Source organism: Vespula pensylvanica, chromosome 13 (genome assembly GCF_014466175.1).
Source record: "Vespula pensylvanica isolate Volc-1 chromosome 13, ASM1446617v1, whole genome shotgun sequence".
NCBI classification, from domain to species: Eukaryota; Metazoa; Arthropoda; class Insecta; order Hymenoptera; family Vespidae; genus Vespula; species Vespula pensylvanica.
Genome location: NC_057697.1, coordinates 2,839,849 through 2,861,686, shown reverse-complemented (window position 1 = coordinate 2,861,686; position 21,838 = coordinate 2,839,849). Strand labels below are relative to the sequence as shown.

At 36.5% G+C, this 21,838-nt stretch overlaps 1 protein-coding gene across 1 annotated transcript in view; it reads left to right on the top strand.

Annotated features, from left to right (window-relative positions):
* The window catches only part of LOC122633821 (suppressor of lurcher protein 1), a 277,955-nt gene that overhangs the window by 46,933 nt on the left and 209,184 nt on the right, over positions 1-21,838 (top strand). The window contains exon 3 of the mRNA XM_043822220.1: positions 13,834-14,014. Within this exon, the coding sequence (XP_043678155.1) occupies positions 13,834-14,014 (181 nt within the window). The remainder of the gene's footprint in view (positions 1-13,833; positions 14,015-21,838) is intronic.

The window sequence follows — 21,838 nt, the reverse complement described above, 5'->3', positions numbered from 1 at the left end:
GAGAGAGAGAGAGAGAGAAAGGGAGTGAGAGAAAAAAGCATAGAGAAAACGTTGGTCGAGAGCAGCCTATATATTCGTATATCCGTGAGTTCAGGAAATTCAATTTCGAGGCTTGCTACTGCGGCTTTCGAGATTAATCGCGACTCGCTACTACCAAATCCCAGAAAAATGAATTTTACTTTGAAGTTGGGTACTTCGCACTGCTGGTGTGCCCACTCGTGCGAATTCAACAGACCATCGTAAAACATGAATACATAGTTATATATCAAAGGGATAAACTTTGAGAATTCGTCCAGAATTTCTTTCTTTTATCACGGTCGATAAAAAAAAAATAATATATACGTATGTATATACGTAGTAGTAGAATTCGTAAGAAAGGAACTTTTATGGTAAGAGTTACGCGTGAATGATCTTATCGAAGATCGTATCTTAAAGGTAACATTTATCTACGGAAAGATCCTTGAAAAGAATTCGAGACGCACACAGAGTGCACTAGTAATAATTACTAAATCCTACGAAGCTCGTCCTCCTTTCCCCCTTATTTCTCGCAGCCAAGTAGCTACCGGAAGGCACATTGACGTTGATAAATCGTGCAAGGCAAAGCACCGGCTACGGATTACGAAGCCGTTCGAGCAGCCGAGTTTGTCGAACGGAAAGTTTATTTAGCGGGATTAAGTTCTTAACGTTACAAAGGTAGCATGAATTTTAATAGAAACCTTTCTCTCCTCTCTCTCTTTCTCTCTTCCTCTCTAGCTCTCTAGCTCTTTCTTTCTCTCTTCATCTTATTCTGTTTGTCTAGATGTTAATTACTACATTGTTATTGTAATAGTTGTCGTTAGCATAACCTTATTGATTTTGCATAAATTTTTCAACGATCTAAGGAACATGGAAAGATCCTTTGAAGGATCAAAAATGAAAGATAGATTCTTCAACTCTTCCTCTCTCTCCCTTTTTCTTTCTATCCGTTATTTCTTTGACGTGGTGATAATCGTGGAGAGATAAACTTCAACGATGTTTCGTATCGATGAACGAGCAAAGGAAATTAGTATCGGAGCTTTCGAAAGTTATCCTCGTGCAATATATAGGGTGCTAGTTTCGAGGCGCCAAAGTTGTGATTAACGAAAGCCACGAGGATTTGAAACATAGGATAGACTAGTGAGAAGAGAAGGAAGGGGTGAAAAGAGAATAGGGAGGGAAAAGAGCGAAGTGAAGAGGAAAGGAAAGGGTCAGAGGATAGAGGATCGAAAGCGATCGTACGAGTCGTGGTCCCGTTGGGGTCTTTCGATTCGATCGCCATTGCGTTAGACTGTGAATCCAATCGGATTCACAGTTTCTGTCTCTCTCGCTTTCTCTCTCTCTCTCTCTCTCTCTCTCTCTCTTTCTCCCTATATATATCTATGTCTATCTCTATCTCTATCTCTATCTCTATCTTTCTCTTTCTATCTGGTGCGCATTACATCCGTTAGAGGAAGTTGGTCAATAGACTGACCCTTTGTACGTCGATCAGAGACTTGCAGTAAACATGGCCATTCGATCGGTCGGTGTGTCATCGCTCTAGGAAACTATCTGCCCATCAATGAAACTCGAAATTCACTCGAAATTCTATAAAGAAAAAAAGAGAGAGAAATAACAAAAAACGAAAAAAGAAAAATAACAAAAATTCTTTCTCTCGCGATCGTACCGTTATATCAAATCGTAAAAATTAAAAAATCAATTCTTTCGAATGGAGATTTTAGATTGTTTTCGATGTTTACACATTAAAGTTAATCAATTAAAAACGTCATATTGTCGATTCATTGTTTGATTAAGGGGATAGAAGAGACAAATAAGTTTCTCTCGTAAAATACTACGTTTCCCCCCCCCCCTTTTCTCACTCCCCCCTCGCTTTGTCACCCCTCCCAGTTTGAATGACAGGAAAACAGAGTGGGAGCACGAAATTGGAAAAATTTTTTGCACGAACGCCCCTCGCCTCGCTATATCTTTTCACAGTTTCGACGTTGCGTGAATTCATCGAAAAAAATGCATTTTTTTCGCGCGTCTATCATTCTTTTTATTACATTCGTTTGACTCTCTCTCTCTTTCTCTCTCTCTCTCTCTCTCTCTCTCTCTCTCTCTCTCTCTCTCTCTCTCTCTCTCTCTATGCATATGTGTGTGCGCGTGCGCGTGTCAGCGTCGTGTATATTTTGTTTTGCTTCTTTCAGGAACGTTCGATGCTTTGTTATTAACGACTCGTGTATACTATTGCTTTTTGCGATTCGATGCACCACCTACGTTTCTCGTATTTATCAAAATTTATTTCGTGTTACAAGTCGATGATAAATGGAATCCTGTCATACTTCGATACGATTTAAACGCACATTTTCATTCGTTAATACAGGATACGGTAAAACTGTGTATGGTTTCATACAGAGTCGTTTGAATATATTTTCTTTTTTTTTTTTTTTTTATTTTTTTGATCGAGAAATTTCGTTTTTCGATGGCAGCACTCAAATTTCCTGCGTTCTTATAGTACCCTTCGGACCGATATAAAATTTCATAGAATCGATGGCTCGCAATGAACACGATCGGTTCAATGAAAGAATTGACGCTTCGAAAAGCACGTGATTCGAATTATATTCGATAGAGTATAGTTTCGTAGATCTATATTATTTATCAATATTTTATTATGTTCATTTTTCTTTTTTAAAAAAAATCTGATACTATCAAACGTGCAACTGCATAGATCATTCATTCCTTTCTTCTTTCGCAAGTCATCCCTTTAACTTTACCGTTTTCTCGAGTTAGTTATAATTTCGTGAAATTTTCACCGATGGAAAAACGTAAGAACGATTATTAATGATACGAGCTATGAAAGCTCATCATTCTTACTTTTCCTTAAATTCTAACAATAAGTAATATTATTAATTTTTTTTTTGTATGTTGTAATTGTTGTTTGGATATATTAATTGTTTTTTCCTTTACTACTAAAAAAGAAACAAAAAAAGAGAAACAAGAACCTTAATTTGAAATCATTGAGGAAATAGTAGAACGTATATCTAAAGGAATATCGAATCCCCGAGGATCTCATCAATTACAATTAGGAGGATATGTTGATGTTGCGTAGCTTGCGAGAGGAAGATCGAAGCTCGAATCGTGTTGGCCAACAACGAGTTTATTAACGGGACATCAAATTTGCTTTTGGTATCCATGGGATTCCTTACTAGATACCGCATAAGCTCGCGGAGTGATCCATCATAATGTTCGATCTGTTGCTGGAACATGATTTCTCTGTTAAAAGGAACTGTGCATGGCAATAAACGTTAACTCGATTGAATTCAAGGTAGTAGTAGTTTGACATAGTTATGTGACCTCGAGAATAAACTCAATAGAAATCGTTTGGATTTATAATGTAATTAATCTCTGCTTATATACAATATAGTATAGTATTAGATGTGTAACATGCAAGTGTATATAAGCGTCAGTCTTATTTTTTCTTCAAAACCCAGTGCCCAAGTTAAAACTACAATGCATGAAACTTTTAATTCAAATTTCGATATATGTATTCGCGTTGCCAATTTTTACGTACCTCACAGATCCAATTATACGTGATGACAGGCGACGAGTTTGATCGACTTTATAACGTCGGAATAGATTTTTTTTTAATTTCTTTTTTTATTTCTTTCTTCTTTTTTCTTTCTTTTTTTTTATTTTCTTTTTTTCCCAGAGCAACCTTTCGAGTTTGACAATTATTGTACCGTCTGTACGTTCCATAGGGGGAAAAAAATTACGAGATAGAAGAAAAAAGAGACACAGAGAGAAAAAAGAGAGAAAGAGAAGGTCTATTATTTTTCTTTTTTTTTTTCTTTCTCCTTTTTTTTTATGGATTCTCTGCTATCAGACCTTATCGTAACTCGATGTCAGGCTAGACAAAAGAAAACGTGTCGTATCATAAAAGGATGAAAAAAAGAAAAGTAAAGAAAGAATATAATTTCAAAAATAAAAAGAATCCTTTAAACGGAAGAGGAATATATAACGTTGATAATAATGATAAACTAAAGCAGTAACAGTAAAAGGAAGGGGAAAGTGCTGTGAGGACGTTTTGAGGTGTTGCTTGAATAGTTTAACACACGATGGTGGTAGAAAAGAGAGGGGAGGTGAGAGAGACAAAGAGAGAGATAAAGAGAGATAGAGAGGTAGATAGACAGAGAGAGAGAGAGAGAGAGAGAGAGAGAGAGAGCGTTTACACGTTCGTGGATTTTCTCCATGAATGGAAGAGGGTATCGCGAGAGGATAATGGCCGAATTGTATACTTTGCCCATTATGATCTGGCTCAGAGCAGAGGAAAGCCGAGTATTTATGTAATGCGGCTGTGTCGCAGTAATGCATGCATTGCGCATTCGCTGACACGAGGTTACAGAGCGTGTTAATTACTAACCCGCTCGTTATGCGTCATAAATTAATATTTCAATTACGATTTCGCTAATGCCACATATCGTTGCGTCGTTCTATACAATTTCGAATACTTATACGATCGTTGAAGATACAAGCCGATTTATTCATATATACATATATGTATCTTTTTTATTAGTCTTTATTTATTTATTTACTTTTAATTTTTATGAAGATAAAAAGAAACGAATTTAATTCTTTTCTATTTTAACATTTTAAAGTACGTATGTATATGTTCTTTTTATTTCTTTAATTTTCTTTTCTTTTTCCTTTGTTTTCTTTTCTTTTTTTTTTTTTTTTTGTATAATTACAATGATATTAACCTTTATACAATGACTCAGTTGATTACATGGGAACGGAAACGCATTGTAAAATTCTATTGTCATCACGAATAAATACTTGCGTTGCGAGGTTATAAAAAAAAAAGAGAGAGAAAAAAGGAGGTGAAGGTGAAGGGAGGGAAGGTTGATGGTAGAAAAACGCGAAACGGAGAAAAAATATTCCCGTGGCGAGGACGGCAGAACGAATCCGAGCCAATAGGAGATAAAACAATACCACCGGCAGGCGGATGTATAAATTCTTGCTAACTTGTTCCGTTGGATATTTTGACCACCTGCACCTAGATTGATATCCATTGGACGTCAACCTTTTACATGTTGTACGAGCTATCAAATCGACATTTCACTGGGACGATGAAATCGTTCGATAGATATCGATACGTTAGCTTTTACCACAACTTTATTACCTTTATGCGTTTTCTTTTTTCTCTCTTTCTCTCTCTTTCTCCTTCTTTCTTTTCTTTGTTTTTTCTTTGTTTTTTTTTTGTTTTTTTTTCTCTCTCTTTTTCTTTTTTTTTTTTTCTTTTCATTAGAAAATTTTCGCAAGCTATTCCGTAAAGATAAAAGAAGAAAGAAAAATATCCGAGAATAATCGCTACGAGCAGATGTTACATGGCGAAGGGTTTGAGGGAGGCCGATCTCGTAAAAACGGCACGTGGCACGTAGGGGGCGGAAGAAGAGGGTGGGAGGTATTATTCTCAATTTATCTCCTGCCCACTTAAGCTTCGTCTACCGTGTGGCATCAACTCTCTAAGGAATACTCGTGCCAGCTGCTATTAAATCGATATCGGTCACTATACTATAGTTGATTCTAATTTTTCTTTTTTCTGTTTCTTTTTCTTTTTCTTTTTTTTTTCGTTTATCAGACAGATAAGCTTCTAAAATTAATTTTTTCTCTTCTGTTCTTTTTTTTTTCTTTTTCCTTTGGCATCTCGCATCGATGAATCTAGCATTATGTTTTCAAGAAGAATGAATTTCTTTTCATTGGTATGAAAAGGAATATTTACAGGTTGGTCGCGCAGCTGCGTCATCTTCCACGTTGCTTGCAAATCAGTATTTTTCCAAAGTGGAAACAGCACGGGTTCCAGCGAAATTCCTGCGGCTAGGGTAACGCGTCCGGGAACCGCAAGACGGTAAATTCCGGCTTTCCGAGGTATCTCTAATGTCCATGAAACTGGACGCGTTGGTTCAGGGATTATGAAACTGTCGTAATAGTGTCCGGGATTCGAGATTATGGATCGAGAATTCAACGTTCTCGTGGTAAATTCAATGGTTCGATTAATTAATGAATTGGAAAAATTTCTAATATAAATCATTATTATTATTATTATTATTATTATTATTATTATTAATGAATAATTTATTATTATTAACAAACGTGAACGGTGGGAATAAACTTGTCAGGAAATAATTTAAATATTTCTCCACGGTTTTACTTCGAAATAATTAAAAAAATAGATGAAACATTTGTCAGACAGTAATATAGCATTGTGATATCATTCGTTGTGATACCATAGTTTACGTTACAACGAGACGACGAATAGTAATCGATAAATTAATCTTCTTATCGCATAGTAATAAACGATACGTTTGACAACATATTCTATCGTTATAAAATTATATGAGAGTTTATAACAGAAGTCTATCGAATGAATGCAATGCTCATAAATTCTTGCTTGAACAATTTCAATCTCACCTTCTCTATCTCTTTCTCTCTCTCTCTCTCTCTCTCTCTCTCTCTCTCTCTCTCTCTCTCTCTCTCTCGGAATATACAACATTCTCATTAAATTATTATCACTGTTAGAAGATTATAGAAATGAGTTGAGGATAAAGCAGCTTAACTTTCGTATTTACAACCAAGAGAAAAATATTGAGTCGAAACCCGTTGTTTAATAAACAACGAAATTTCTGTTCTTCCGGAAACGTATGCGAGATGTTGTTCGTCGAAATCCACTTCCTCGAAAGTTTCTTGTATAATTAAACCCAAGCGAGATGTTTGTACCGATTAATATTTCAAATTTCATCGAGGTTCTCTCTCTCTTTCTCTCCTTCTCTCTCTCTCTCTCTCTCTTTCTCTCTCTATTTCTCTCTCTCTCTCTCTCTGAACATGGTTTCACGTATCGTTGACAAGACGTAAAAGCGTGGAAACGTAGGAATAATGGAAAAGTGGCTTTTTAAATATCCTTAAAGTGTACACTATATATATGTATATAAAATATATATATACATATCCATATATATACGTTTATATATATGTGTGCGTATATATGTATACATCGATAGTTGAGAAAGGCAAGAGAAACAGTGTGCACTCTTTAGTGGATGCTGAGTATTCTTCTTTCTTTTAAATCCGTTTTTTTTATACACCTCTTTATACTGCAGCTTTTAGCAGAAGCCTTTCTGTGTCCACGGAGTAATCGCGTGATCTAAGAGTGGTACAGAAGAGAAAGAGAGAGAGATAGAGCGGAGGAGAGGAAGAGAAAGTGAGAGATAAGAAAAGAAAGAGAAAAAGAAAGTCGTGCTTTCAAAAGATATCTCGAAAAGACGTTGTGCATCGCAAGGAATCTCGAAGGCAGCGAGATAGATAAGTATTTCTTCCTATACATGTATTCTATATCTCTCTATCGTATGTATGTACATATGTACATAAACGTGAGGAAAAGAGGGGAGGAGAGAGCGAGAGAGAGAGAGAGAGAGAGAGAGAGAGAGAGAGAGAGAGAGAGAGAACTGTATATAGAAAGTGTAAGATACATGCTCTCGATACAATACATATAGAGAGATATATATATATAGGCTTTTTTAAAATAGAACGTAAGGAATTTCTTTCTCTTCTTTCTAAGCTTTGCGGAAAAGTCACAAGTTGGCGATTCCGCGTGGCAGCTTGCGGCTGAAAAGTCAAGTTGCCAATGTGTGAATCGGATACTAAGTGATTTCTTGTGTTTCCGTACCTGCAATAATATCGTTTCTTTCCCCCATCGGCTGATCTTTTACGTAGGTGTTACATACACATATATACGATATAGCATATAAATGTGTATAGAAAAGCTCTAGCAGAGAAGAAGTAAGCTCTTGGTAGATGTATTGGTAAACTATCAAGGCTAAAATCGGATGGCGAAGAAGGGACTCTGGGATTTCGGTGTGCCGCAACGTGTCAGTGGTCCGTGAATCACCTGCGGGAGTTCTCAAACTAAAATATAATGCTCGAGAGGATGCGCCTTTGCTAGTACGAGGCTAAGGGGGTGGTTTGGTGGATGAGGGTCGAGGTTGGATGAAATCACGGTCTGCCGGTGGTAGCTCAACCCCTAGCAAACTCACTCTCTCTCTCCCTCTCTTTCTCTCTCTCTCTCCCTCTTTCTCTCTGTCTCTCTCTCTCTCTCTCTCTCTCTCTCTCAGTAGTTCTGGTAGCATCTGCCATGGCGAGTTTAATGTGTACGCCTCGTAGGTATGTCACGCTGACTTATCGGGAAAGATATCAAAAGTATTCCGAGTCTTCCTCGAGGTGCTGCTTCTGCTGCTACTGTTACTAGCACTACTCCTATTCCTACTACTACTACTACTACTACTATTACTCTACTATCACCACTACTACTACTATTACTACTACTACTACTACTGCTACTACTACTACTACTACTATTACTGCTACTCCTGCTCCTGCTGTTGCTATTGGTGCTGATGCTGCTGCTGCTGTTGCCGTCGCCATCGTCTTCGTCGCCGTCGTCTACAGGAAAAAATATACAAACTTCTCCACGCGTCGTTAGAGAGTCGGATATTACTTGTGGAACCTTTCCTCCATTCCCTTCCTTAGGAAACTTTCAAAGAAACTTACGAATCTCTGCTGAAAACGTTCATAATAACGAACTTCTACTCGTAGACTCGTATTTCGATTGATCGATCCAATCGATATTTCGTTTTTGAAATTCCTTCGAAAGGAATTTATTCGAGAGAAAACTACGATTGATTTTTAATCTTTCCTTTTCTTCTTTTCATTCTTTTTTCTCTTCTTTTATTTTCCTTTCTTTTCTTTTTTCTCCTTCCTCATTATTTTGCCTCCTTTTTTCATTATTCTTCATAAAACTAATTTCTAGTCGTATATTATAATCATGACAAAGTCAACGGATAATTTTTCCTTTTGTCTTATCTTTTTTCTTGTCTTTTTTTTCTTTTTTTTTTTGTTCTTTCCTTTTCTTTTCGTCCATTAACACACGTCTGACGTTACACGACGTTATAAATAGCCATGAAAGATGCTCGAGTCAGCGAGAGGGGGAACGTGACCGAACAATGATCTTTCCCGGGGGTGTTTCGGAGTAGTACTGGAAAGTAGTATTAGGTAGTAGATGTAGTAACATCAGAGGTAGCAGCAGCCGAGCACGACACTTGAGCAACCAAGAGGCCGCAGTCCTTTCAGTCTTGTACATTCAAAGCACAGCATGTACCGTCCATGTACATATACCGTCTATCTACATATATATATATATGTATATATATATATATACATGTATATATATGTTTATATATATATACACCTTTGGTATATGTAAGCGAAGCGAAAATTAATTCTACCGCTACTTAAAATATTCTCTACGTTTCTCGGACAGTTTCGCGGGGAAATTGCAATGTCAGCCTTCGTCGTCCCTCGTCACGTTTTCGTCCTCATCTCTCCTTCTTCTCTTCCTTGAGACGACACTCAGTTATTTCCATGAAACGTTTGAGCAGATCGCGTTGTTTAAGATGTTATCCTTTTTAATGCTTTGAGATATTATTTTTCTTCTTTTTTATTTTTATATTTTTCTCACTCGTAAGTAGGTATACGCAGATATATATATGTGTGTGTGTGTGTATGTATGTATGTATACGCGATAAAATATTTGATATCGAACTGTCATATATATTTTTTTTTAGGGACACCAAAATCCCTCTTTATTTTTGTATTCCAGGCACAACCCCCGTGTCATAAATCATTGCGGTTCCGCACGTCAACGCAGCGAAAGATAAATAAGCTCCGAAAGGCGAACGTGCCGTACGAACGTTCGACGTTAATAAGATACTTACTTAAATGTAAAAAGGTTCGACGTGAGTTTGCCGAACGTGTCTTTGACATAGGAGAAGAGCTCAAACGCGAGAAAACCCACTCATCTCTATATTGTGCGTTGTCTCTACGTGCTAAGAGATCGCGAATTTCTTGACTATCTTGAGAAATAAACTTTACCCAAGTACATACATAGCTTGATATCTACTTATCTAAGAGAATAACATTAGACTAATACGAATCGAATTTTTCAATTTTTATGACCTTACATTTTTGATATTTTCTTCGACATTTTATTTACAGAGATAACATTTTATTCCGCAAAATAACGTGGAATTATTACAAAAAACGGAATATATATATGTATGTGTGTATATATGTGTATATGTACGTATGTACGTATGTATGTATGATTCATGCCACTTTTACAATCTATTTCTAAAAAAAATAAACACAACGTTTCAATCCCTTGAGGATACGATCGATAAATTTTTACATTCTCTTTCATCCATCGTCGTGGATGGTATTTGTTTCACGTTCACAATTTAGAATGGATCGAAATGGTACCCTCCATTATTTTCTTATTGCTCACGCCATGTGTTTATACATGGAAGTATGTGTGGGGTATATATATCTGATGCTGTCTAGTCTTCGTATTTTGATGGACATTCGCTTCCAATTCCAATTAAACTAGTCATCGCTCGTTTATCGTGGGAAGGAATAAAAAAGAAAAGACTGACGCTATGAAAGTGGTGGAACTTTAAAAAGCACGCGCTGTGGTGGTGAGTGAAAGAGAGAAGGGTAAAAAAACAAACAAAAAAAAACAAAAAAGAATAGAAAAAGAAAAAAGGAAGGAAAACTAAAAACATCTAGAGTGTTCTTCTCAGCTGTACTAATCAGTCGTGAGCGTGCTGCGCACAGACACATACAAACGCATATGTCTTCTCGAGAGAGAAGGAGAGAAAGAGACCACGATAGAAGCAGTTGTGGGAAAAATCGAGAGTGTCGGGAGAGAAGAGAGAACACGACGACATGTTCGAGAGAGGAAACGAGTTCTCCGTGTACATTTTGCAATATAGGTCGCAAGGGTGTCGTCCTGGCTAACGCCGCGAAGCTTCACGAAAAGAAAGAGAGAGAGGAAGAGAGAGAGAAACAGATAGACAGACAGACAGACAGACAGACAGACAGACAGACAGACAGATAGAAAGAGATAGAGAAAAAGATAAAAGATGCGATAATAGAGGCGGAAGAGCGGAAGAGAGAGAAAGAGAGAAGCAAAGTATGTAGCCAGAGTACGAAGCAGTAAAAGTGGTCGCGACTTGCCATTAACTCGAAAAACGACAAAGTGCGGAGAAGGAGGAGCAAAAGGAAACTCCTCGTTTTTGCTAATTTACTAAAGATTCAGCCAACTTGTGTCTCGCGAAGCTATTAATTCGCACCGTGTCGTGGAGAAGTCGACTGCTAAGGTTTCTCTTTCTCTACGATCTTCTCTCTCAGACCAATCGAAAGCTTTTCTTTTCATTCTTGTCCTTCTTCTTTTTCCCTCTTCTTCACCTTTTTTTTTTTTTATTCATCTTTAATCGTGCCAGTAATTACGAAAGTGAGCACATTGAAAAATCTCGAGTGAAATGTGTAACTCATTAACGATTCATTAAGATCGCAATTCAATGAAATTGTTGTATGACTTAGGTCAGTTTCGTGATTAAGTTGTGGTTAATACTGACCTTTCATTAAACCCTGGTGAACTGTGTTGTTTTATTTTCTTTATTTCTTTTTTTGTTCTTTCTTTTTTCTTTTATTTCTAACTGTGTTTTCTTCAATTCGTCTTTCTTTCCTTACCGAACTGATTAATTGCGTTAGCATCCTTACAAATTACTTTGTTTGGATTAGTTCTACCACGTAGCGAACGAATGGTGGCTGCTAATGGATCGCTTCAACGAGAATAATCGTCTCGAAACGCGCTATGCGCTTCGTCCTCGTCTTCCTGCTTTCCTCTTCTCTTCTTCCTCGTCGTCCTCGTCTTCGTCGTTGTCGACAGAGACGAATAGCAATGCCGGAGATACTACTTTGGATAAATTATTGCGCTCGCATTAATGACGTTACGCAATGACCTACATTTCCAATCGTTAAAGCATTTCCCTCTCGTTGCGCATTTACGTACGTTAAGATTAATGGAATTTCAATGATCCACATCATTTCTTGAAGGGGGATTATCGGAACAAGTTTATCTTATGTAAAAAGTATTTTGTCATTCACATACGTACGTATACATTGATCGTTCTTACGAATATTAAAGAAAATAAACATTGATATAAGAAAATAATTCATTGAATAGGTTACGTGAGTAATGTATTAGAAAGTAAATAAACATTGATAACTATGAGAAGAGGATCGATTCAAAGTCACGAGTCCGTATTAAAAAAAAAAAAGAAAATAAACGTAGTTATCTAGGTATATAGGCCGTTGTGGATATAATGAGAGAATGAGTCAGTCTTATTCGAGCTGCCTATTGAGACACAACGATCTTTCAATTACTTCTTTCCTGCTGCGAAGTAAGTAATTAGTTCATTATTAATTCTCCTCGCTCTTATTATTCTTTCTCCCTTTTCAAATGGATTCTATGGTCCTTGATGGCAGCGAAGTCTTCCAGTATCACCTCTTTTCCCTTTTCATAGTTTTATTATTTAATTTTATCTGCAGTAGCAGCTTTCCAAAGAAATTCATGAATTCTATCGTCGCCCGGCGACGATTTTCTTGCGTCAAACGATTTCGTTTTTCCCTATTTCGTGATTTACTTTACTAAGATTTCTCGAAGGATTCTGTAATTTCATTCTGCGTATTCTACGAATATCTACGTACGTTTAATGTATAGAAACAGGACAAGTCTCTCTCGTCCAATCAATTTACTCGTTCGAAAAAGCTTTTATATTATCCGTCAAAAGGAATGGGCGATCAAAGTCTACTACTACTAGTATTACTACTACGCTACAACTACTAGTATTACTACTACGCTACTACTACTAGTATTACTACTACGCTACTACTACTACTACTACTACTGGTATTAAAATACCATAAAATTTTGTATAAATTTTCCGATATCTCGACTTCATTCTCCGTCTGAACCTATCGATTTTTTCAACGTTAGTATATGAAAATTTTATATCGCACGTATGTTAACGTAACAATTGTCTAAATTAGATACAGACGAAGAAGATGTAATATTGTTGAAATCATTTAAGTCGTAGCTTGTCATTTAACCATAAGAGTATTTAAATTTTCATATTCTAGCAATGACTACTATATTCTCTATAGGATACAGAGAAGAGAGAGAGAGAGAGAGAGAGAGAGAGAGAAAGAGAATCGGACTAACACAGAAGTTAATTGAAAAACAGGAAATTAAATTTTCCCTGTCCTCGCGCGTGCTGTGGCCTGTTGATGGATAACGAGGACTCGTGTGTTTCGTGGGAAGCTCGACCATGCCATAAATTATAGACTCGTTTAATCATTCGCCTTTCATTCGCCTTCGTTAGAAAATAAAGAAACAGTAAAGGAAACGAAAGATCGCACGTATATTTTCATGTACATGTTCGAGAAACGTTTTTTGCTTTGTTTTTTCCTTTTTTTATACGTTGTGTGTAAAATATTTTTCTTTCTTTCTTTCTTTTTTTTTTAAGTGATACACTATCAAAGTGATGTTAGAAAATTTGGTTTATCAATTAACTATCTCTCTCTCTCTCTCTCTCTTTGTCTATAGCAGAGATCGTTCATTTTACGAAAAATTCAAAGTTTAATTTAATTCTTCGAAATTGATACAAGAACGAGACCGCTAAGAGATCGATATCAAGGATGGCAAGTTCATTTTGGAAATAAGTAAAGTTTTGCGAGAGGGATCTTGTTCTGCAAGATGGCGAATTTCATTACTAGGAATAGTTGAATATTATCAAATGAAAAAAAAAATGATTATATAATAACGTATGAAATATTTATAATCGATTATGATCGTCGTTGAAATATATTTATTTGTTTATGTTGCAGGTTGCAAATGTGTCAAGTATAGCAGCGCGGATAGACCACAGGGTGGCACTTTTATGACGCCCTATTTTCCAAGAAGATATCCATCGAACATCGATTGCCTCCTCTACACGTTCACCGGTCAACCAGACGAGATAGTAGAGTTAACGTTTCATCATTTTAACATACATAGAGTTCGATCCGAGTGAGTAAGATACATAGAAATTTAAATGATATATTTTATAATAATTTACATATTACAGAGAAGGGTATTTTGACTAAAAATCGAATATCGTTTTGGATATACGTATTTACTTTAAACTCGTTAATCAGTGTTCGTAAACAAATGTTAATCATCGTATAAAATGATCGAATAAAATTATTTTAGACAGGCGTAATCATAGATATGACAGCATCAACGAAAATGTTAACGGAAATGCCATCTTTGATTCATATTCATGAATTTATTTGAAGGATCGAAGGAAGCAATTAACGAGTCGATTCGTTGAATTAATTATCAAGCTAATCGGAGTTGGAAACTTGGAGTAGGCAGGAAATCAAAGTAAACGTTCACACGTACCTATACCGTATATACAGGTTATTCTTGCTTGTATATGTATGTTACCGCCTTTCTCGAATTCAAATTCTTACTCAGGTACTAGCACGTACTACTAACTCGTATTATAAATTACACAGTGGAAGGACAATGGCGTCTTGGTTGACTTCATTTGCGCCAGTCCGTTCCTTGCTTTTAGAGAAAGGAACAGGGACTTGTCCTTAGCCATTAGAACGTACCTTGTGTGTTCTCTCTCCCTCCGACCCTATGTTAAATTATACCGATATTCTCTAGAATACTAGGTGTGCGTTTGCCCGTTGTTGTCCGTGTTGGGGTAACGCGTAGAAACGCGTTCCGACATTCCAAGTGTGAGTCCTGTTCGTGTAGTTACATTAAGGAGGTTGTGTAGTAGGAAGTCCTGGCTTGGATAGCACCGAACGTCACGGCAGACAAACATTAGGAGCACCGAGACTCAAGCCCGCTAGCTTCTTGGCCCCTGAGCGACGTTGATTCCCTTTAATACTCGACGATAATCGCGCCGGTTGAGAATGTCCCGAGCGAAGATGCCGCCACCCCAACTTAGATGGTACACTCCATTAATTTCGTATTAAGTATGATTACGTTTTTATTGCGATTCATTACGTGCAGGCGCGCGAAGGAACTTTGGAATGTTTCAAGGAAATATACGATTTTTCACACTAGCGAAATTGGATTTTATTTTTATTAGATTTTTCATTTAATTGAAACGTCGAGGTAAATGAAATGGGATTTTTTAATTAATGTTCCTCCTTTCTTTTATTATCTTATCTTTTTCATCATCGTCGTTGTTATTGTTATTGTTGTTATTATTATTATTATTTTATTTACTTATTCTTTTTTTCTGCTTCTCATTGTTTTCAACGAGAAAATTTCTTTTTTCCCTTTTAAACGTAACTAACTCGAAAGTTTGACAAAAACACTTGGAAATTTGTGGATTGATATCGTCCATTACGAGAAATTGAATTCAAAGGTACGCGTTCGTCCCCGAACGAGTGTTAGAGAGAAGCCGGTTGGTGGAACGAGTAGCTGTGACTTATGGTGCCAGTTCCTGGCAATACTCGGGTAAGAGAAAGAGAAAAGGAGAGGAGGGACATCGAGAAAGGTCCTTGCTAGCCAATTTGTACGCTGTAACGTATTCGAGCTAGCTAGAATAAGAAGAAGAAGAAGAAGAAGAAGCTGAGAGACGCAAGGACACGCATCTAAATCGTACGAAAACGTCGCGTTTCCCTGAAATAAGGGAAAGAAAAGTTTAAAATCACTTTGATGACGTATAATTTGTATAAATCACAAAGTATATTTTTCCTCTTCTTCTTCTTATATCCTTCCATCGATTATCGAAACGATTTCGTTCATTCATTAATTTTTTTTCACGTTTTGATTTTTATAGTATTTTTGAAAATTAATAACTTCACTTGTCGTTAGTACTGTCGTAATTCTATTTTGATCACGACTTATGTATACGTTAGAAAAGAAACTCATTCATTTCTTTTCCTTTTTTGCTATTTTCATTCATTCGCTATAGCGACGTTTGAAAATCCGAGTCTTTCTATCTCTTTCCTTTTTTGTCTCTTTTTCTCTTCGTAACAGCTAACTACCACCTACGGGAATCACCTTACTCGATTACTTCACGGCTATAAGGTACGATTCCTCGACATCGAGTAGAACCACGACTGCAATCGGGACACGGATATACAGAGACAAGATGCATTCCCACTGCAACCGCGACACCGCATCGTATCGCGACATGTACATCGGTCTCTCTCTCTCTCTCTCTCTCTCTCTCTCACTCTCTCACACTTTGTCTCTCTCTGTCTCTCTCTGTCTCTCTCTTTGTCTCTGTCTCTCTCGTTGTAAGAACAAACCAAACCCTTTCGTGCTCGAATCTAACTTGCTCGAATTTTACGCCTCGTTTAGTTCCCGTCTTTAGAATGAAACAAGTCAAATATATGTACTTCATGAATTTTTTTTTCGATTTAAATAGTCGTCATGTCTTTAAGATCAATTTAATTATTATAAAAAAGATATATATAATTTTTATTTTTGCAATTAAAATGTATATCTCGCCAATTTATTTATTGAAAAATAATTCATATTTTTAGTTATTATTTTCTGTTGAAAATCGATAGACCAAACAAGATAGCAATTAGCAGTGGTGTCTGATACTTCACGTACCACTCGATACTCATCAAAGATAATTAATAAGATCAAGTGGATGGAAGATCAATTACTCTTTCTTTTTTGTTTTTTGCTGTTTTTTTTTTGTTTATTGCGTCTAACAGTTCAGGGAGAGAGAGAGAGAGAGAGTTCTTGTTTCAAACTAATTTCGCGAGCTAGCTTTTCATCTGAAAACTTTTCTCGGTGTTGTCTCGATACACACTTCGTCGAGTCGGGACGTTCCTGGCAAAAGTTTTTGACGCGTTGACGAAGAATTTTCGCGCCTCGATGCATTTCCTTCCCTCTCTCTCTCTCTCTCTCTCTCTCTCTCTCTCTCTCTTTCTCTCTCGCTGTATCTTTTTCTTTTCCTTTCCTTTTTTTTCCTTTGAAATATTTTTATATAAGCTTACTTCCCTCCTATTTTCTTTCTTTTTTATTATTTTTTTTTCTTTCTTTTTTTTCGTAGGAACTCTTCAAAATTGTAAAGTCAAAGAGAAACTCTTACTATTGCACGTTCGGTCGTAGAAAATTTTACCGTAGCACGTGTCGCATTTCAAATGCATCTCACGGAGTTTGCCGGTTGGTTTAGAGAACTAAGTGCTACGTGGGTCAGTTGAATCATATGTATGTGTTAGAGAAGGAAAGAGATATACTATGATATGTTTTATGGTGAACGATAGAGGAAGAAGAATTTGGCTTTGGAGCTAGAAAGTTGTCGTTTTCGGTTGAGGAAAGTTATGAGACGAAAGGGAGAGAAGAGAAAGAGAAAAAGAGGAGGAGAACGTTCTTGAATACACCGTGAACGGTTTACCCCGGAGATTTTATTTTCTGCTCGGGATATACGTCTGTCCCCTCGAATAGAACATGAATCTCTCTCTCTCTCTCTCTCCCCCCTCTCTTTCACTCCCTTTTTTGTGCACATTCTGTGGCTTTTACTGCCTTCAATGAAAAATAATAAAATAAGAAGAATATATCGATTTATTCGACAGTGAAAGATTCTAATATTCATATAGCTGTATATATATACATATACATGTACATGTGTGTATGCACGTATAGAAAATCGTTAAGAAATTTTCTGCAAAAATTCTTTAGAACGAAGTCTTAATTTTCCTTAAAAAGAATTATTTTAGATCTTTTCTAAACGATTACTTTCGAGATATCGATTTTATTATTTTTTAATTGTTGAATATATATATATATATACACAAATGTTTCTATATTATCAACGATTATGCATGTTAGTAGTAGGTGATGATCGTATTCGGACATTATATAACCACGAACTCTGTACGTCTCCCACATGAACGTACTTCCGACAGTAAGACGAACCGCATAACCACTCGAATACTACAAACAATTCGGCAGAACCGTATTCGAAGCTTCCTACGTTTTGCACAACAACAAACGACGTAGTTCGTTGGAAATCGCTTCAAGGATTCCGACACTTTCCATCTCTCTCTCTCTCTCTCTCTCTCTCTCCCTCTCTTTCTCTCACATACTTACTCTGTATAATCCTTAGTTTTAGCTGAAATTCCCATCTCCTAATATATGTTCGGACTGATATTTTCTCGAACTAACGCAAGAGTATGCGCTTTAGAAAGATTTTAATTTTAAAATTGAACGAATATTATAGTTGGTTAGATCGATCGATAGAAAAGAAAAGAAAAAGAAAAAGAAAAGGAAGAAGAAGAAGAAAAAGGAAAAGATGAAAAAGAACAGATGAAAAATGTAGAGATTAATAATATTTTCTCAAAGGGTTCGCGAAATCTCTCAAAGTAAGTGGTTTACGTTATACTTATGCAAGGCACGCTTTCATCCTTTCATCTATATACTTCTTAGAAAAGGGATTCTATTTACGAATCTAATACTACCGCCGGCTATAAATCATTTCTACGTCTAAGGACTATCCTGGATTACCGGCATGTCCGATATTAAGCTACCTCAACCGTCTTGCCTGGTCACGTTATTAACCATATATTTGAAAATTCTTGGAAAACTTTACAAGAGAATGCAATATTGATTTTTCTTGTCGATAAAATTGGAATTCAGGGATGAACCAATCTCTTCTCCATTGTTACAACCAAGTGATCTTCTTCTCCTTTTCTTTTTGTTTTCTTTTTTTTTTTCTTTTTTTTTCAGTTTTCATTTATTAATTCTAATTTATTCGAAACACGAATTAATTCTCCCAGACATATTGCGTGCAATAAGATAAATAGAAATACAAGATGTAGACATCGGTGTACATTAGAATCGAGGGTGATACGTTTGGCAGTCACATGGTAGATGTAATTTGAAGGTGTCGTCTGTAAACGCCAAGTATTCAGGACGATCCAACATCAGCGTTGTTTCGTATACGGGGAAACATACGACTGTACGACAATTGTAAGAGACTTGTCTATCTATATGTGTGTATATATATATATATATATACACATATATATACATATATATACATATATATATGTGTATATATATAAGTATACGTATATATATGTGTGTTTGAAATAGGAGAGAGAGAGAGAGAGAGAGAGAGAGAGAGAGAGAGAGAGAGAGAGAGAGAGAGAGAGAATGGCGAAACCTCGAGTTTGCGGATGAGTCGAGGATAGTGCTGAACGTTGTACCGTTGGCTTCCGAATACCTACGGAGTCGCGGAATTATACTTGTCGGCTACGTAATTGCCAAGATTAATTATGTGCGAGATGAAATTCCTGGGCGGCAGAGTGTGACAATTCGCGATATGGCGCAGAGTTGGAGAAGGTCCGGTTCTCTTCTTCCTTCTCTCTCTCTCTCTCTCTCTCTTTCTCTATCTATCTATCTCCAACTCTATTTCTCTCTCTCTCTCTCTCTCTCTCTCTCTCTCTCTCTTATGTACCCTAACTCACTTCTCTCAGAGATATTAAATTAGCCGGAAGCCTCGAGCACTTGCTCGAAACATCCGACAAACGGCGAAGCTTGTCGGCTACACTCGGCGAATCGAGTTTTAGAACAAGCTGCTCTCTTTCTTTATACTTCCTCTCTTTCTCTCTCTCTCTCTCTCTCTTTTTCTCTTTCTCTTTCTCCTCCTCTTTCCGAGTTTCTTTTCTTGTAATTGTCATGAATATTTTAGACTTTCCTTGACGACGATAAGGGTAAAGAGGAGAGGGAGTGGTTCTTTAGATCGTAAGAGAAAAATCGAGACGCTGCAAACTCGTCGATTCCGATACGAGAAAACTCTTCTTCGAGAATACTTTTCGAGAAGACTTTTATCAAACTACGACTACTTCTAGTACTACTGCTACTACTACTACTACTACTACTACTACTACTACTACTACTATTTCTATTACTACACTACTACTAGTATTACTATTGCTACAACTACTACTACTAATAGTATTATTACTACTACTATCGAATTTTCTTTCTCTCTTTCTTGTTGGTATCGATCTGTCGATTGATTCTCTTCCGATACCTCGCCTAAATTCGTTTATTTCAGAAAGAGAGCAGTCTCCTTCTTCCGATCCGTTATCGATACTCAAGACTGTGTAACGCTTCGAGAATCGTGGTCGATAAGAGGACCTTTCATTCGCGACACGTTCGAAGTCTTTTAGAAAGCTTGCCTTTTCGTTTCTCTTTTTGTATAGAATCCGTACGGAATATATTCTCCTTTTTTTTTCCTTTCTTTCTTCCTTCTCTCTCTCTCTCTCTTTCTCTCTCTCTCTCTCTCTCTCTCTCTCTCTATTTCTTTCTTTTCTTTTAATGGAAGTTAAATGCGTTCTATGGGCTTTTAAATTCGTACGAGTATTTACATAAATTCTAACACGTCGAGAGGAATCGTCATTAAAGTGTCTAGTTGCTTTCCCCTGCCCCCTCTTATTTTCTTTTTCTTTGAAGACTTGTGTAATACGTTGAGTAAGAGAGAGATGTATGCAGTAGATATAAAAAAAATACATAGACATGAAGAAAGACAGCCGATAATATATTTTAATTGATATAATTTACCAAATAATTGTGAAATATTTAAATAATATTACTTTATATTCTAGATAGTTATTAATATGGTTTAGAGAATATTTCTCTCATTTTCAAACTCGTCTTATTCATGCTCAACTTTAGAAAGAAACAGTCGTAGTTTAACAGGGAGATCTATAATCCAAAGTATGAAATGTAAGAAGAATGGAGTGGTGGTATAAAACATTGTTCTTTTACATTTTCCTCAGGGATTCCACTTTTCCAAACTTTGTTGCCACTTTGTTATCATTTTTCCTTCTGCTTAAATATGCATCTTGAATAAACAGAAACTATTGCTATAACTAAATATAAATATACACACATATATATATATATATATGAATTTAATATAATATACACAATATATATATATATATAATGTATTTAGAAAACAGTTTAATAAAACTCGATATTTTAGCTTATCAGTATAAATATACTACGTTATTGATGCCTTGTAAAGAGTATGAAAACTAGAGTTTTCTACCCCTTTCTTTTTCTCCATGGAAAGCTCAGAACCCTTTCTCTTTATTTCGTGTATTTTTATTCGAACGTTTATTACGTGCACCTTCTCTCGTGGTACTTTTGCCGTAGGTAGGAAAAGATATATATATATATATATACACACACACGTGTGTGTGTATGTATATGTGTAGATAAAGAGAGAAAGAGAGAGACGACGAAATCCTAGGTAATAAAGGGACCACGAGAACGTTTTAAACTTTGAAAGAATCGTTGTTTCTAAAACGGTAATGCTGATAGTAGCGTGGTAGTCCAGGAAAAGCCGGATACGTCGCCTTTTCTCTTCTAAGTCGAGACGATCTAATGGACGTAGCTATATTCACGTGGACATAGGATACTTCCCTTCTCTCTCTCTCTCTCTCTCTCTCTCTCTCTCTCCCTCTCTCTCTCTCTTTCTTTTTCTTTTTCTCTCTTGATTTCTTCTATTTTTGGAGAAAATAGCGATAAATCGTTTTCTCGTACGCGTGTGAAATATCTCGCGAGGAAGATGGACGTGTGAGAGGTCATCGGTTCGTGTGTTCTTTCATCCGTATCGTTTACTTACCTCTTATTACTACTACTACTACTACTACTATTACTACTACTATTGATACTACTACAGTTACTACTAGTATCACTATAGAAGACCATAAGGCACAAATATTCGTATTCTCTTCACGGTACGTTTCCAATTTCCGTGGTTAAGGTCTAGTATCCAGTCACAGCTACGTCTTCGTTGTGTCGTAAAGCGTGGTGGCCTCCTTTTGTGATTCCTCTCTCGTTCTTCGT